At 32.3% G+C, this 16,775-nt stretch overlaps 2 protein-coding genes across 2 annotated transcripts; one reads left to right on the top strand and one right to left on the bottom strand.

Moving 5' to 3' along the window:
• Positions 1-1,892: 1,892 nt before the first annotated feature.
• Positions 1,893-12,221, top strand: LOC123881419. The gene is made up of 24 exons (XM_045930100.1): positions 1,893-2,326; positions 4,528-4,661; positions 4,843-4,927; positions 5,184-5,237; positions 5,352-5,443; positions 5,536-5,639; positions 5,738-5,807; positions 5,929-6,328; positions 6,823-7,149; positions 7,272-7,475; positions 7,831-7,926; positions 8,008-8,056; positions 8,152-8,279; positions 8,411-8,657; positions 8,750-8,904; positions 8,996-9,120; positions 9,359-9,482; positions 9,580-9,638; positions 10,365-10,461; positions 10,562-10,739; positions 10,961-11,068; positions 11,152-11,273; positions 11,680-11,739; positions 11,860-12,221. The coding sequence occupies exons 1-24, from the start codon at positions 2,282-2,284 to the stop codon at positions 11,965-11,967; spliced, it is 3,171 nt and encodes a 1,056-aa protein (XP_045786056.1). The 5' UTR covers positions 1,893-2,281; the 3' UTR covers positions 11,968-12,221.
• A 2,125-nt stretch (positions 12,222-14,346) lies between these two features.
• Positions 14,347-15,851, bottom strand: LOC123921401 (HMG1/2-like protein). The gene is made up of 7 exons (XM_045973919.1): positions 15,657-15,851; positions 15,423-15,524; positions 15,269-15,326; positions 15,133-15,177; positions 14,869-14,949; positions 14,702-14,770; positions 14,347-14,616 (listed from the first exon to the last, which is right to left on the bottom strand). Exons 1-7 carry the CDS (start codon positions 15,695-15,697, stop codon positions 14,584-14,586), a joined length of 429 nt encoding a protein of 142 aa, XP_045829875.1. The 5' UTR covers positions 15,698-15,851; the 3' UTR covers positions 14,347-14,583.
• Between the last annotated feature and the right edge of the window lie 924 nt (positions 15,852-16,775).

Below are 16,775 nucleotides of genomic sequence, written 5' to 3'. Positions count from 1 at the left end.
GGAAAGCTGGAAAAAAATTTGGAACACAATATTTCGGTTTATATAAACCGAAATTTTTTAGCATGACAAAAAAATTCGGTTCGTATAAACCGAAGTACCCCCAAGAACAAAAACGGAAATTCAGAGGGTAGAAAAGAAATGAGGGGGATCGGGAGAGAAACCATCAAAATTGGATATGTTGGGTTAATTATTGTTAATCAACGGCCCATTGCTTTTATCCAAAAAGAGAAAACTGCAAGTACATGTTCAATAGGATTGTGTTTCTTGGTTGAGGTATCAATGGTTGCTTGAAGTTTATATTTCCCAAACTTTTGGTGTATAAATATATCATTGAAATACTTTTATATTTTACTAGTAAAAAAAAAAGGAGATATAATTGAAATGGTTGATAGTGAAAGTAATCTAAAGATGACAAAGTCACTTAAAATTGAAAAAGAAAATTTCAAGTCCATGAAGCAAACTCCTTTAGATGGTGCCAAGTACCTCCCAATAATACCCAAGGTCCTACATGATACTATCATAAAATGATACGTGCTATTATCCAACTTGTCCAAGGAAAACGGTACAAAATATATAATCATATTATTTGATTTTCAAGTTTTCATTGATATTTTTTATAATAAAAGTCCGGCTTTTCTTGATCATAAAAGTGAAGATGGTGAGATTAACGCGTTCAAATATTTGTCTTTTGGGCAAATCTTATCAACTACAACTATTTTTTTTATTCTTTTTAATTGCTACAAGAAAGTAAAATACTTTTAGTGTAATCTTAATCCAAATATACTTTTTATAATCATGTTATTGGTGTGAAGTATCTACCCATTCAATCAATAAATTAAATGAAAATGGTTAATGAATTTCATAGAAGAAAAACAATATTGAAATTGAGTTTAGATAAAACAATATTTTCTTAGACGTTACTTATTTATCGGTTGAACACCGAATTTTCATAGTCTATTTCCTCTAAAAAAAAATGGCAAGTTAATGTACTAGAATGGTTATGTGACTAATTCTGAAGTGTTAGAGTGAATAATGTTAAATTATATTGTTCATTTTCAAAAAAAAAAAATTGTTTTTTTTTTTTTTGAAAATTATATTGTTCATTTTATTTATAAAATGATATGAGAGAATTTTGTTCTTGTCAACAAAAAAATGTAATCAATATATTTTGTTTCAAATCAAGATTGAACAATGTGCCTACAAAAATTAATTTTGAGTTGTCACAACCAACAATGAATTGATCCAAGTGGTGAGCGTCTTGGTTCCTTTAAGCATATGATCAGAGGTTCAACTGTTAGCTCATGTGTATGGAAAAAATTCAGTGGGGAGGGGAGAACTCACGTTGTGTGCCCCACAGATTCCGCGACGGAGATTAGTCATCACTAACTACGGTGGAAACTTCGGATCAATATCATGGTAACAAAAATAATTGAACTTGGCACATAAGCATCGAAATTCTAACTTCAATTATGATGTTTAACCTAACAATTCCAACATTTTTACCAGCTAGGTTAGAATTTGTGGACTATTACAAACATTGAAATTAAAGTACCACGTGATACAGGAGTTGGGGTAGGAACCACAAACACTTCATTTATTCACCTTTAAGATAGAATTTTACATCAGACTACTTTAAAAAAAAGGAGAATGTTAACTTGTGTCCTTAAGGGCACATGTTAAGGAAACAAATATAGAAATTAGTTTTGGGAATTTGTGTATTTTTATTTTTATGCATTAAATTTCTTACATTATTAAATACAGTATTTCTATATTAGGATACCTTATCATGTGCCCTTAGGGCACACGTTAACATAACCCTAAAAAAAAAAGACTACATGATACATTTGGTCTATTATTAATTATTTATTTAATAATTTAGAATCTTACCATGTATGCAGTGATTTTGATATGGGGAGAGATGTGATACTTGAAGATAAGTTGGTAATAATTAATTATTACATTATAAAGAAAGCCATAATTATTATTTAAGCTTATTTGTGACTTTTCCTCTTACAATAACGATCTCAATCATAAAACTAATGGAAAATGCTTATTTGTGAGTTTCTACCCTGTTGTTGTTGTTGTGTTGTGCACTCCGTATATATAAGAAAGCAGTTATTAGTATTACTATAGAGTAGTTAAGTTACTCTATTGTCTCTTTGTGACACCCAAAAAACCATCACAATACAAAAGAAACTGAATTCAACTGCAACCTTCTTCGGTAAACAAACTTTTCAGTTAGCATAATCACATTCAATTTCAATTTCAATTTCATCTCAAAATGTTTGTGAAGAAACTCGTTGAGAAAGCTAATTCCATCAAAAAGGTAATTAATTATACTCTCTCCATTTTCTTAATTCCTTTCATTTTCATTTGCTTGATTTCATCATCATCATCATCATCAATATCATCTTGTTCTATTATAGATCATTGCATGATTTGGTTCAATCAATTATCTGTGATTTCTGCCAATTTTATATTATAATAATAATAATTGAACAGAGAGAGAGAGAGAGAGAGTGTTCATTCTCATTCATTCATTCTCAATTTTCTCATCAATCTTAAGATTTTCGGTTTTGGTTTCTCTGCAAAAACATAAATAAATTAGAAAATAAAAGAGGAACTACGATCTTGATTAGCATTGTAATTGAAAACGCTAAGATTCATAGTTAATACGTTTAGTTAATGTATTAATCCGAATCTCGCTGCTTAATTTCATTTTTATTTATACTCTGTATTACTTTAACGTATACGTTTACTTTACTTCTCATTGAAATTCTATGACTCACTCAACTCAAACAATAGATATGCTTAAAAAACGGACTTTTTTTTTTTACTATAATTTCTTACGGTTCCTTTTTTAATGTGCAATTACATTTTGTCTAAATTTTTAATATAATTTAAATCCAGTTCGGTTGAAAAGAATATTATACTGGGACGTTTTGTCCGCATTCATATGAGGTATTTTTGTTTAGTTTAATAGTAAAACTTAATATTTTGTTCAATGTCTAAGCATGGAATTTAGTAGCCTTACCATTAAAAAATTAGAAGAAAACAAAATAATAATTTGAATGATGTTCCATTTCTGTTTCTCAGCATAGTATTTATTTTTTCTTTGTCAAATAGTATAGTGGTTAAAATGTTTAGAGTTTGAATCTTAATCGACTCCTACATATATATGTGATGTCTCTATCAATTAAGTAAAGTTATAGTACTTTTATAATGTGGAAAATCATTTTGAAAATTTTTGGTCGGTTGGTTTATATAACTCAAAATTATATTAATATTTTTGTCATCATTTGTATGTAAATTGTTAATACTAATAATCATTCATCAAAATAATTTTAGTAAATATATGCCACATCACAAAATTTGCTGTATCCTAATCCTATCCTATTAGTAGTATCCAGGGTGAAAAATTAGTTGTGTATTAGTATGCCTATTATTACAACAACCGAAAAAATTTCAATTATTTTTCGGATGAAGATTTAGACAAATGGATAAGGCAACAAATTAACTGAAATTAAGATCATAGAAGTTAATGCTGACCGGAGAAAGAGGGAAAAGAAACAAGATGACATGTTAGTGTTTGAAAGAAAATGAACGTTGTGATTTGGTCGGTGAAATTTTAATGAGACACTCTTTGCGTGTTCCTTATTCTATTCTTTGATCATATATGGGTGGGTGGGACCATCAAAGGTCAGAGACTCAGAATATGTAAATGTTTGGTCTTTGTTTTGTGGGTCCATTTTAGACGTTAATGTTAGTTAACCCACTACGGCACTAATATTAGAATCCAGTACCAAATACACATCACAAGGTTCGGTGGAGCTGCAACTGTTTGTTGTGTACTATTCTGCTCAAAAACATATGTTTTTTTTTATTTTATTTTACTTTTCAATTTATGAATATATTATGCTTTTGTTAATGGTGAAAAGTGAAGACAAACTTGAGCCATTAGAATTGGACAAGTGGTAAGGGATTGAGATTAGCACTATGATATGATGATGACATAATTTTGAACCACTTTGCCACTATTGTAAAAATAGAGAGTGAAGGGGAGCCAATCAATTTAGGAGAATAATGTAAATTGTGGTCACTCACAATTTACATGTGGGGATATACGTAGTCTTACGTCAACAAGCATCAAGACTATTGTTGAGAGAGATCAAACTCTTAAATAGATCTCAGTTACATAAAGGGATTGGTTTCTCCAATTGCGTGTCAAGAATATCTTTGTTTACCAAAAAATATACGCAGTCTTACGTCAACAAGCATCAAAACTATTGTTGAGAGAGATCAAACTCTTAAATAGATCTCAGTTACATAAAGGGATTGGTTTCTCCAGTTGCGTGTCAAGAATATCTTTGTTTACCAAAAAATATACGCAGTCTTACGTCAACAAGCATTAGGACTGTTTTTAGGATTTGAGCTTGTGACCTCCAACAATTAAAATATTTCAATATTTTTACATGTTCTTATCTCTTATGATAAAATGAAAAATTGATTAAGTGAATTTTTATGCAGCCTGGTGGAAATTCACCAGAAGGGTTAAAAGCTAGTGATGTGGATCCACGAGTGGTATTTCATCAAGGGATACCATCAGGTGCTGCCAAGTTTGCCTATGATCCCATTCAGAAGATACTTGCTCTTTCTACAAAGTATGTTCCCTTTGTCATCATATCTTGAGTCTTTGATTAAACTGTACTATGTTAAACTTTCCAATAAGTCAGATAAATTGTGACTTATCAAATTTGTGTTATCATGATGTTAGGGTCATTGAATTGAATGTATTTTGATAATCTTGAAAGGTGAAACTGATTTAGTTTTCTTTTTAAAAAGGGATGGCCAGATTAAACTATACGGAAAAGACAATGCTCAAGCTGTGCTTGATTCTAGTGAGAATCTACCTAGCAAGTTTTTACAGGTTATGTATTTTACTTCCCTTTTCATTTATTGTTGGATACGGTTCAGAGATAATCTTGTAAATTGGACCGTAATATTTTATTTAAACATAAATTGTTACCTTAGTTTGAATAATAGAAATGTATTGTAGACAGAGACGTAGACACAATTAGCCAAACTTCATGATCAATTCTCGTATGTTCTTTATTTGCGTTTTCGTATCTTTTTAATCTTGTGTGCCTAAATACTTATAATACTATGTTATTTTATCCATGCAGTTCATCCAGAACCAAGGCATTCTTTTAAATGTCACTTCCAATAATCATATCGAGGCAAGTGTACTTATGGACTTGCTCACATTTATAATAATTTATTCCATTACTAAGATTTAAAATGTTGCTATGCTTTTTCGTTTCATTGCGGTCCTAAAGAAATTGCACATTTAGGTTTGGGACATAGAGAAGAAACTGTTGTCTGATGTGTATGTTGCTAAAGCAGAAACCACTAGTTTTGCAGTCATTCAACATAGCCTCTATATGTAAGTAATAGTTCTAACTTGTAACAAGTTAACATGAAATCAGTTTTTGAAAATGATCTCCTATAGATATGAATATGTATCGGTGTTGATAGGTATATTGGACATTTTAATGGTAATATATCGGTTTTGAAGCTTGAACAAGATCCATTGCATATAGTTAAAACGAAATACACCATACCGTTTTCTGCTTCCTATGGTGAGATACATCTTTTAATATTTTTTTCCCTTTATGTGTATATTTCATATGATCATCGCCTTCTTATCATTTTGAGTTCGATAATAATCATTGTTTAGGGAATTCTGAAGTGCCTGATGATACTACTGTGATGCATATACTGCCTCAACCAGCAGCTGAAAGTAAGAGGTGATTTCCGCAAACACATTCATCTTTTTGGATATTTTTATATAACTAATTTGGTTCTTTTTTTCCTATTGATCTTCTACTTTGAATACAAACTTGTGCTCTCTATTGTATTCCTTTGCAGGGTTCTTGTAATCTTTCGAAATGGCCAAATAATATTATGGGATATTCAAGAAAGCAGAACTATTTTCAGAACTGGTGGAAACATTTTGCAACCATTGCATAATAATGAAACAAAGAAAGTGAGTTCTGCGTGTTGGTCGTGTCCTTTTGGAAGTAAAATAGTGGTTGGATACAACAATGGAGAAATCTTCATTTGGAGCATCCCTTCTCTAAATATAGGAAATGGTTCTTCTGCATCTGAGTATTATAGTAGTCAAAGCACTCCTTTGCTCAAACTTAACTTAGGATACAAGTCAGAAAAAATTTCTATAGCATCAATTAAATGGCTTTATGCTGGAGGAAAGGCTAGTCGATTATATGTAATGGGAGCTTCTGATCATGCCAGTTCAAACTTGTTACAGGTATTTCAACTTGACTTCTTCTTTTCGCCCCCCCCACCCTTCCAATTCTACCCCCCTCGCAACGTAGGATGCAAGTGTGTAAATAGAAAAAACTGGGAAAATAACAGTTCACATCCTAGAATGCGAACCAGTTCGCATCCTAGGATGCAAAACCTTATAAAATCTAATATTTTTGTATCTCTCACCCTTCCTTTGCCCCTATTTTATAAGGTTCTCTACTTAAGTAGCGACATGTGTTTTTTCCAGATTTTGCGCCCCCGAGTTCGCTACTTAAGGGGGGTATTTTTTAAATTTCCGGGGGCGAACGAGAATATCCAGGGGGCGCGAGAAGAAGAAGTCTTTCAACTTTTAGCTCAAATCCTTTAACAAAATATCTTCTTTTATAGTATACACAATTTTTCACTTTTACAGCTTTCTCATTAAGATAAATGAGATGTACAAAGGATTATAGTTGCAACTAGATCATGCTCATTTATTTGATTATTGTGAAGCAGGTAGTGTTGTTGAATGAGCATACAGAATCTCGTACGATTAAGCTGGGACTTCTTTTGTCCGAATGTTGTGTCGACATGGAGATTATATCAACTTCAACTGAGCAAGGCAAACAGCATAAACAAGATTCTTTCCTTTTGCTAGGGAAGTCAGGCCATGTGTATCTATATGATGATACTTTCATTGAAAGGTATCTGCTACAAAGCCAATCTAAGTCTACACCTTCACTTCCTAAGGACGTGATTGCGAAGTTACCACTAGCAGATTCAAGCATCACAACATCAAAGTTCATTTCCAACAATTCCAATGTGTTTTATTCTGAAGATGAGGTAATAGGGTTATGAAACTATAATTTCACTCGCCTTTGTTCATTCTCTTTGCAATCTACTTCTCCTATTTTAATGTATTGATTCGGCTTGTCTTTTTTTTGTATCTTTCTTTGGACACTTAGTACTACAGGCAGCTGGTGAAAAATCATCCACTTTTTGTTCCTGTTGAAACAAATCAAAAAGATGGAATTAGTCCAAGTTCTGCAAAATTTTCTGGATTTTCAAAAGTTCAAAACTTGTATATAACTGGACACAGTAATGGAGCTGTAAACTTCTGGGATGCTTCATGCCCTCTTTTCACCCCAATTTTGCAATTAAAACAACAGGTAAATATCGTCTCGTGCTCTCTATTCTCTACACTGAATAGAAAGAAACTATCGTTTTCGTTCAAGCATGGAGTTGATTGGTAAAGGAATTTATAAATGTCTTTAGAAGTAAATAGGGCTAAATAGATTTTAAATAGCCATGTTAGATCTAATCATCATTAAATTTTAAGCTCAGACAAGTAATTACTTTTCTTATTTGCTTCCTTCGACTTAATAATGCAGAGTGAAAATGACTTTTCGCTAAGTGGTATACCCTTGACAACATATAGGCATGTTAGATCTAATCATCATTAAATTTTAAGGCTCAGACAAGTAATTACTTTTCTTATTTGCTTCCTTCGACTTAATAATGCAGAGTGAAAATGACTTTTCGCTAAGTGGTATACCCTTGACAACATTGTACTTTGATATCAACTCTCCTCTTCTTGTTACCGGTGACCAAAATGGAACGGTGAGGTTCCTTCAATTTTGTATTCTGTAAAATCATAATTTCCTTGTCTTATAGTATGTATAACATAAACATGATTTGCAGGTTCGCATTTTTAGATTCAAACCTGAACCATATGCCACCAACATCTTTAGTATGTCTCACATAGCTTATGACTTTTACTTAGTTATCAAAAAGCTAGCGTATTTGAATTAATATTGACTTTCATTTTCATCCATTTTTTTGCAGGTGGTTCAAAGAAAGGGATTGATCATATTATCCAAAGTGTGAAAATTGTAAAGATTAACGGTTCCATAACTACTGTGAACATTGATCATAGCTCGACGCGTCTTGCAGTTGGTTCTGATCAAGGACATGTGAGATAACTTTGCAGTGTTCTTTTCATATAAAAAAATTCCAAAAACTCTTTAGCTCTCTATTTCATGTTATTTTTAGTTGATTTCGGTACGATTTGAATTGCCTGAGGCTGAGATATACATTTTTGTAGGTTTCGGTTTTCAACATGGATGGCCCAACTTTGTCATATCAGAAACATATTGCAAGTGAAATTGCTTCTGGTATCACATCTCTGCAGTTCGTAACATGCAGTTTGCATGGTTTTGATAAAAACATTTTAGCCGTCGGAACAAAAGATTCTTCTGTTCTAGCACTTGATAACGAAACTGGTAACATGATGAGCACTGGAACCGTTCAACCTAAGAAACCCTCGAAAGCTCTGTTTGTGCAGGTGTTTGGTAAGTGTTTAGAAATTTTGGAACTATAGCATGCTTATTCTGTTACCGATCAATAGTTCGAGTAAAAGAAATTATGTATTTTTGGAACACAGATGGACAAGTTGAACAATTAACGGGATCGGTTACGAAAGATGGATTCGACTTGAGGGAAGGGAATAATATTGAGAATGCGACAACAAAGCAATTGTACATTCTGCTTTGTTCAGAGAAAGCTTTATATGTCTATTCATTAGTGCATGCAATTCAGGTAATGTATGATTTACTTAAGTCATAATCAGGAGTCATGAATAAAAAAATATTGACTTATGGTTGCAATGGAACTTTTTCTTATTTTTTAGGGAGTTAAAAAGGTGCTTCACAAGAAGAAGTTTCATTCCTCTTCCTGTTGTTGGGCATCAACATTTTACAGTCCCTCTGGTGTTGGGCTTGTACTCCTTTTCACCGACGGAAAAGTAGAATTAAGGTGATATTTTTTCTTACTATGTGCATATCATGAAAACATAATTGTAGAAACAGCTTATAGATAAGCTCTCATATAATGACTGTGTGCATTGAATATATATTTAACAGAAATGTGTTTTGCTGGATGATAAAAACCAGAAATTCACTTATTTCTACTTACTTAACTGCATGTCAAATACTTTCATGTAAGTGTGTCTGTCTCCGCGATTTAATGCGTAGAAATTTATTTCAAATGGTAGGTCTTTTCCAGAGTTATCCCTGATTGTGGAGACTTCAATTAGAGGTTTCAATTATTCACCTTCAAAATCAAAGTCATTTTCTGATTGGCAAATATGTTCTTCATCCAAAGGAGATATTGTTTTGGTATGAACATAGTTTTTTCTAGTACAACAAATTTCTTTAAATGTTTGATTTTTTTAATAAATGTTTGATTTTGAATTAACCCAACTTTCATTTACAGGTAAATGGAGACCAAGAAATTTTTGCTGTCTCAGTGTTGGTCCAAAGGAGTATTTTCAGGTATCTAACAATATAAAATATATGGATAATGGCTATGTAATGGTATTGCGAATCTTGCTACTACAAAAAAAAAAATGACAATTGGAAATAATATTCCTCGAGTGAATAGGCAATTTTGTCCTTGAAATAGTAATCATCGGTCAAATAGTCCCGAATTAACAATTTCGTCTCTAAAATTGTAACACGTCGATAAAAAAATCTTGCTCTTAGATTCAGCCATTAGAGAGCATGACATAAAATGGTAAATGAAGATGTCTCAATCCATGTAGAGTCCACATCACTTTGACACTGCCACGTCTCTAGAGACAAAATTGTCAATTCGAACTTGTTGAATAAAAGGCTAGGAATTACTTTTTGAAACAAAATTATCCTAACAAAAGTCCAATAAAAAATCATGTCAATGTTATTGAAAACATGAAAATTTCGTTCCTAGAGACGTGGAAGTGATGTGGAGTCAATGTCAACTGTCAAGTATCACATCTTTATTTAACGTACATTATGCTCTCTAACGATTGAACTTAACAGAGGGATCATTTTAATTGACATACTATAGTTTTAAGGAGAAAATTGTTAATTCGTAAAAGTTATGGACTAACTTGACCGATGGTTTGCCTATTCACTAATTACTATTGTACGACTTCATGAACTTTCTGCTTTAGATGAGAATTGGTAGCAACATTCAAGACTAGTAGCCTCACTTTTACATTTTACTCGACTTCATTTTAGGATTTTGGATTCTGTTAGCTGCATCTACACGAAAGAAATGATGCTGTCACAAGAAGAGCTTATCCCTGCAACAGTCATTCATAAGGAAAAGAAAAAGGTATGCAGTAGTAGTTTTTATTAACCCTTTAAACTATATGATATGATATTCATCATCTTTGTGACAAAAAGGTCTTCAATCTTGTTGTTTGGTTTCGCAGGGTATATTCAGCTCTTTCTCTGTCGGTAAAGAAAAGCATGCCCCCCTCATGGAAACAGAAGATTCTAGAGAAAGTATCCGAGAACTCTCTGTGATCTTTTCAAAAGAAAATTTTCCTTGTGATGCTGATGATAATGATAACCTGACTATTGATGAAGACGAGGTCGAGTTAAACATAGGTATGAAAGTACCTTGTAAATAAATATGATGTTGAGTATTATATAGCCTCCAAAGATGTTACAAAAATTGTTGCTTGTCCGAATGAATTTATGGTCTATTTTTCTGGTTTTTCATATCTTATGTAGTCATCCATTTGTAGTAGTACATATTGCATTTTCCATCAAATGGATAATGAAATCTGAGCTAATCAATTTGAGATGTGTTTCTTCCTCTTTTACAGATGACATTGACCTCGATGATCATGTAGAAAAACGTAAAGATCATGGTATATTGGGACTTGGAGCTCTTAATAAGAAGAAATTGACCGGAAAGTTTAATGCTCTAAAAGGTTAGTGGCAATGAGTTTACCATTACTTACAACTTTCTCAATAATTTTACAAGATATTACATTTTTTATTTCTTAATATGCAGGAAGATTGAAAGAAATGAAGGGCAACATCCAGAAAACATCAGTTAAGGAAGAGCAACAAGAAGAGCAACCTGCTACAGTCGATCAAATTAAGAAGCGATACGGGTTTTCTTCATCTTCCAATGTAAGTAGTATGCAACAGCAAAAATGCTTGACTTACATGCCATTATACAACATTTCACAAGCGTGGAATGACCGATGCTTCTTTACAAATGAAAATGTCACCTACGACAAAAATTGACATTTGTTTTCCGGAGTATTTGTTATTTCAATGTAGTTTTAGTGTTAAGATTGTTCATTGTTCATCATAAAGAAGCTTAATTTGAACTAACGCCGCTAGCATTCTCTTCAATTGAACTTGAACCAAATCTTCTTTATTTGAAGTGTCTAAATTCAAAACAAAGTTATAAAAAATTTCACCGATATCTACAATCTACTCATCATCAAAAGAAAAATATCATCTATGTTATAATCGTCGCCTTTCCTAACATCTCAAAGACACTCCAATCATGAATCTGGTGGTGCTGCAGGAAACAAGTGTTGCTAAAATGGCAGAAAGCAAGCTACAAGAGAACTTGAAAAAATTACAGGTATCTTACTTTTTATATAAAACAATCAATATTTTGTCATAGCCTAAACAACTGTGCTGCAAAATGTGTCATATCTAATTTGTTTGTTACATATATAAACATTATTATCTGATTTTGCAGGGTATTAACTTAAGAACTACAGAAATGCAAGATACAGCAAAATCATTTTCATCGATGGCAAACCAAGTACTGCGAACTGCTGAACAGCAACAAGACAAAAGAAGTTGATAAAAACTTTAATTCATTTTGTTTTGTTTTGTTTTACACTTTTACTATAGTTTATTTTATTTTCCAACATGTGCAATTTTTTGTTGTTTATATTATGTATTTAAAAGGTGGTTCTTTTGGTTTTATAAATTTATTTGTTCATGAAGCTTTTTTACATGTATATGAATATATCAACACTGAAATGTTTCATATAGTTTTTGTTTCGGATTGTTATATTAAGTGCCCGCATGCCGTGTTAAGCATTTGTCGAGTAAGATCGGATTCTTCATTATCTTTTTACGTGTGCATCATGAATCAGATTGTTATATTATGCATAAAGGATATAAATAATGTAGAGAGCATGCTTTTTTATCAAATGTAAAACAAAAAACAACAAACCACAAGGCTAACACTAAGTCCGATGATCCCTAAGCAATCATCAAGAATATAAGAAGAAAAGATCTTCTGAAGGAGCTCCAAATTTAGGTAGCCAATATGCTGCGTCATTACCCTCTCTCAATGTATGATGAAACACAACAGACCACAGATGAGCTATCATGTTACCGATATATGTGAGACGTAGGTAGCATACGGATTATGAGATGTCATTTCGCAATCATTGTCAGAGTGCATTGAAAATCAAATTCTAGGAATCAAATTTTAGAATTATATAACGAAAACCAGCATTTCAAGCCACATTGAAACCATTAAGAATGGCCATTAACTCCACTACAATATTAGAAGTAACACCACGGAATCTTAAAAAATCAATGCACCACTCCCCATGATGATCACAAAATAAGCCGCCAAACCCTGCCCTACTTAAATTACCAAAGGAGCTACTCCTATCGACATTAACATTTAAAGAGGTAGGTTGATTTCCAAGAGGTTGCACAAAAGAGGCGCCATCCAACAAATCATGATAAAGAAAAACCCTTGCTTGGATAAGGCGTAGACTTGATCCAATCCATATTAGTTGATGTTGCCTGGGTGAAAATATGATCATCAGTGGAGTGAAATCAATCTCAAACCTCCTTCACATGTCGACATTCCCTAAGGAGATGCAACAAGTCTTCTGAATGGGAACCACACAAATGACAACAGGAATCTTACATGGTACTGTATGCCTAGAAGCTCTCGAAGCATTGGTGGGAAGAGACTCGCGGTAGATTAACCAAAGAAAGTGTTTCAAAATTTTAGGTGTTTTTAACTTCCATAACCAAAGCCAAGAATCATGAGTAACGTTGTTAAAGAATATGAACCTGAGTTTGAAACTCTCCAAATGATTAAGTCATCCAACACAAGATCCTGAATATGTGACTGAACATGAATGATGGGTGGAAATGTTCTTTGATAAGTATCTCAAAGGGAATCAGCATTCACCTTTGGTTGCACAATAGTGTTCCAATTCAACCAATGACCAATATGTCTTCTCCAAATGAAATGTTCGACTCAAGCATCAATCCTATTGCAAATGTCTTGAGGGAACCAAATATTATTACTATTATGCATGTATAAGAAGGAATATTATAAATATCTGATTTATAGCAAGGGTTACCCTACTAGCTCTGCTATGAAGCTCACCTTTCCATCCGACAAATCTCGAATTAATTGTCAAGATTTTTTTTATAAATCAAACAAATTTAATTTAGTTCATCAACTAATAAATATTAAATATATAAGGAAAAAATCAAAATTCTAGAGATCAGAAATTGCCAAGTTGATAAGTTTAAGTATTTAATGTAACCACACATCTTTATCAAAGTGAACTCAAATTAGAAGCTCTTCATTTATTGGACTAAATTCAAATTGATCAATCATCCTCAAGGTGGTTTGAATTAGTGGTATAGTTGGAATAGAATCATTAAGTTAGATTCAACAATAAATGTTATCTCATCTCATCTTCATTCAACCATATATACAAACATGTCCCTAGAAACATGGAGCGCAAAGATCGTGATGGAATTGTGTCTTGATATTGTTTAGATTGCATATTAGGATCTCAATTTTAATGGTTTCATCACCCTTTTAGAAGCCGACATTGTACTTACTCAAATCCATGTTTTTGTCACATTTTTATCAGTGAAATTGAATTCACTTCATTCTCCAAAAGTCAAACTCAAATACTATAGAAATCCAGTCCAATAAATGACTTCCATAAAAACAAAATCTATTTTAAGATTTTGAACCAAATCTTTTTAGAAATTACAAATGGCATGATACTAGCTTAGCTTAAATTCCATCATTTAATTTTATATTTTGGGGTTAATTAAAACTCAATATTTAACGTTAGTTAATTTGTTGGTTGAAAACCAGAGGTGGTGGTGGAGCTGGTTGTTTCAAAGTCAAAACAGCTTTGGTTATGAAAGTACAGTAAACAAAACATTGAAGACAACAAAGTGAACAGAATTGAAACGTATCATAGCATTGACTTTAAGTACAGGATAATCATACTGAACCGTAATTAGCATTGTTCACTATCTAAAACCTAGACAAAAGACATTAAAATTTCAGAAACTATCTTAAAAAATAACACTGCCTTAGTAGTAAACATCACAACATATTATAAACCCACAACAACCTAAACAAGACATGTATATGGGTTGTTACATTTTTCCCCTCCCCCCCAATTTTCCCCTAATCTTCATCTTCCTCGTCGTCCTCATCCTCCTACAATGTGAAAAACAAAGTTAAAAACCATTCAATTATTGTTAGAATCATACATAAGACAAATCAAATGATTAAATGAATCTACCTCATCTTCATCTTCATCATTGACTTCAGATTTTGACTTGTCGGAACCATCTTCCTCATCTTTTCCTTCCTAAAAATTCAAATAACAAACTTCAATCAATTACTAGAAACAAAATAAATAAATAAAAACTTTTGAAATTAAACACCAAAATGAGTATGAGTTTTCACCAGTTTCTTGTTGTAAGCCTGAATAGTTACTTCATACTCTTCTTTCTTCTTCAATGCCCTTGCAACATAGGGAGCTTTCTCCTGAAAAATTAAATCAACAAACAAATTAAATAAAAAAAATTCAATATATTTAATTAAATCAATTCAACCACATCTTAACAATAAATTCCCAAAAAAATATTTAAAAAAAATGCGTAAATCAATATATTTAATTATTAATTATTTAAGTATTAATTATTTTAATTATTGGTTAATTATACTCACTTCTTCAGACAACGATTGCCATTTTTCACCGCAAGCTTTTCCGACCTAATTAATTTTCCACAGTAAAATACAAATTAGGTTTCAACAAAAAAAATTAAAATTAAACAAAAACCAAAACGAAAGGAAAATTACTCACAGTGGCAACGGATTTGTTATTTGGATGATCCTTCTTATACTGTTCTCTGAAGTCAGACCTAAAATCATAAATCAAAAACCGTTCAATTAAACAAATAACAAAAAAAAAAATCAGAAAAAAATTAACAAAATTAAAAAAATAAAAAAAATCTTACATGAAAACGAAGAAAGCACTCGGTGGCCTCTTCGGCTTGTTAGGATCCTTAGCGGCTTTCTTCGTCTGTTTCCTTCCAGCTCCAGCACCCTTACGCTTCAACCTAAACCACAAAAATCAACAACAAAAAATCGAATCAAAAACTGGATCGAACGAATCAGATCTAAACCCTAAAAATCAAAATCAGAAAAACTAAAAATAAATTAAAAAAATTGAACGGATAGAAATGATTTACCTGCTCTCAGCGGGTTTGGAATCAGCTTTAGCCTTCGGCATGATGAAAAAAAATTGAAAAACGAAGAGAACGAGTTAAGGAATCGGAGCGAGTCGAGTGAGCGAGTTAGTTGCGTTGTGTTGTGAGGTTTTTGAGCGCGCGAGAGAGAGGATAAGAAGGGTTAGAAGTGAAGGGTATAGAAGAGAAAACGCTAATAAAAATCGAATCGGAAAAAAATTGAAGTTTAGGGTTTACGCGGGATTTCGTTTATATTTTGCCATGTCATCGATCCGTGTGAATGTATATGATTGGTTGTTGGGTTTGTTTGTGTTTTCTTTGTGTGTGTGTTTTGAGAGATTGTGATTTGGGTTTTTGGTTTTGGTATTTGTGTTACGTGGTGTTGTGTTAGTGGGATGACAGTATTAGCCTTTTGGGTTGGGTGGGTTTGACGATTTTGTCCCTGTGCTATTACCAACATGCCACGCGAATCTGGTGAAGAGATATTTTGTGGCTTGTAAGGTTGATTTTGTAATTTTGGTTCAGATAAGTTTTGTTTATTTGTTGTTGTTCTTTTCAGATAATGGGCTTAGATATGTGGACTCCTAAGTCCAAACCCAAAATTAGAATAATAAATAATGAGATTAATTCATTAATTTCAAAATAAATAATCTCTATAGTAGTTTCATATATAAGCAACTTTTTACTTTTTAGATTCATTCAATAATTGATTTATCTGGACCAAAAAATGGTCAGATACATCAATTATTCAATGAATCTAAAAAGTAAAAAGTTGTTTATATATGAGACTAGAGGGAGTATTATATAGGAGTATAAAGTATCTATAGTTGTGTTCTCGTGAGTTTAACTCAGTTGGTAAGGACATTGTATTATATACAAGGTTTTAAATAGCGGTCGCGTCAAGGTTTTCACGATTTCGGCTGTAACGGATGCTGCGTTACAGATTGCGGTCGTCGCGGTGTGAATTAATCACAAAATTGCACAGATCTTATAAAAATTGCACAAATCTTATTTAAACAAAGTGCATGTCAAATTTGCTACATTAAGTTATAAGTTACAACATAAGAAACTACTAATACATTTACAAAAGTTTATTGAAAACTTATTGATTACATTACTAGT

Source organism: Trifolium pratense, linkage group LG4 (genome assembly GCF_020283565.1).
Source record: "Trifolium pratense cultivar HEN17-A07 linkage group LG4, ARS_RC_1.1, whole genome shotgun sequence".
NCBI classification, from domain to species: domain Eukaryota; kingdom Viridiplantae; phylum Streptophyta; class Magnoliopsida; order Fabales; family Fabaceae; genus Trifolium; species Trifolium pratense.
This window is presented reverse-complemented; position numbering and strand designations above follow the sequence as displayed.

Coding starts and splice junctions, on each gene's coding strand:
- LOC123881419 (XM_045930100.1), top strand. CDS start 2,282: ATGTTTGTGAAGAAACTCGTTGAGAAAGCTAATTCCATCAAAAAG. Junction 4,928..5,183: donor TACCTAGCAAGTTTTTACAG/GTTATGTATTTT, acceptor TTATCCATGCAG/TTCATCCAGAACCAAGGCAT. Junction 8,057..8,151: donor ATATGCCACCAACATCTTTA/GTATGTCTCACA, acceptor ATTTTTTTGCAG/GTGGTTCAAAGAAAGGGATT.
- LOC123921401 (XM_045973919.1), bottom strand. CDS start 15,697: ATGCCGAAGGCTAAAGCTGATTCCAAACCCGCTGAGAGCAG. Junction 14,771..14,868: donor AGGCTTACAACAAGAAACTG/GTGAAAACTCAT, acceptor TTGAATTTTTAG/GAAGGAAAAGATGAGGAAGA. Junction 14,617..14,701: donor ATGATGAAGATGAAGATGAG/GTAGATTCATTT, acceptor TTCACATTGTAG/GAGGATGAGGACGACGAGGA.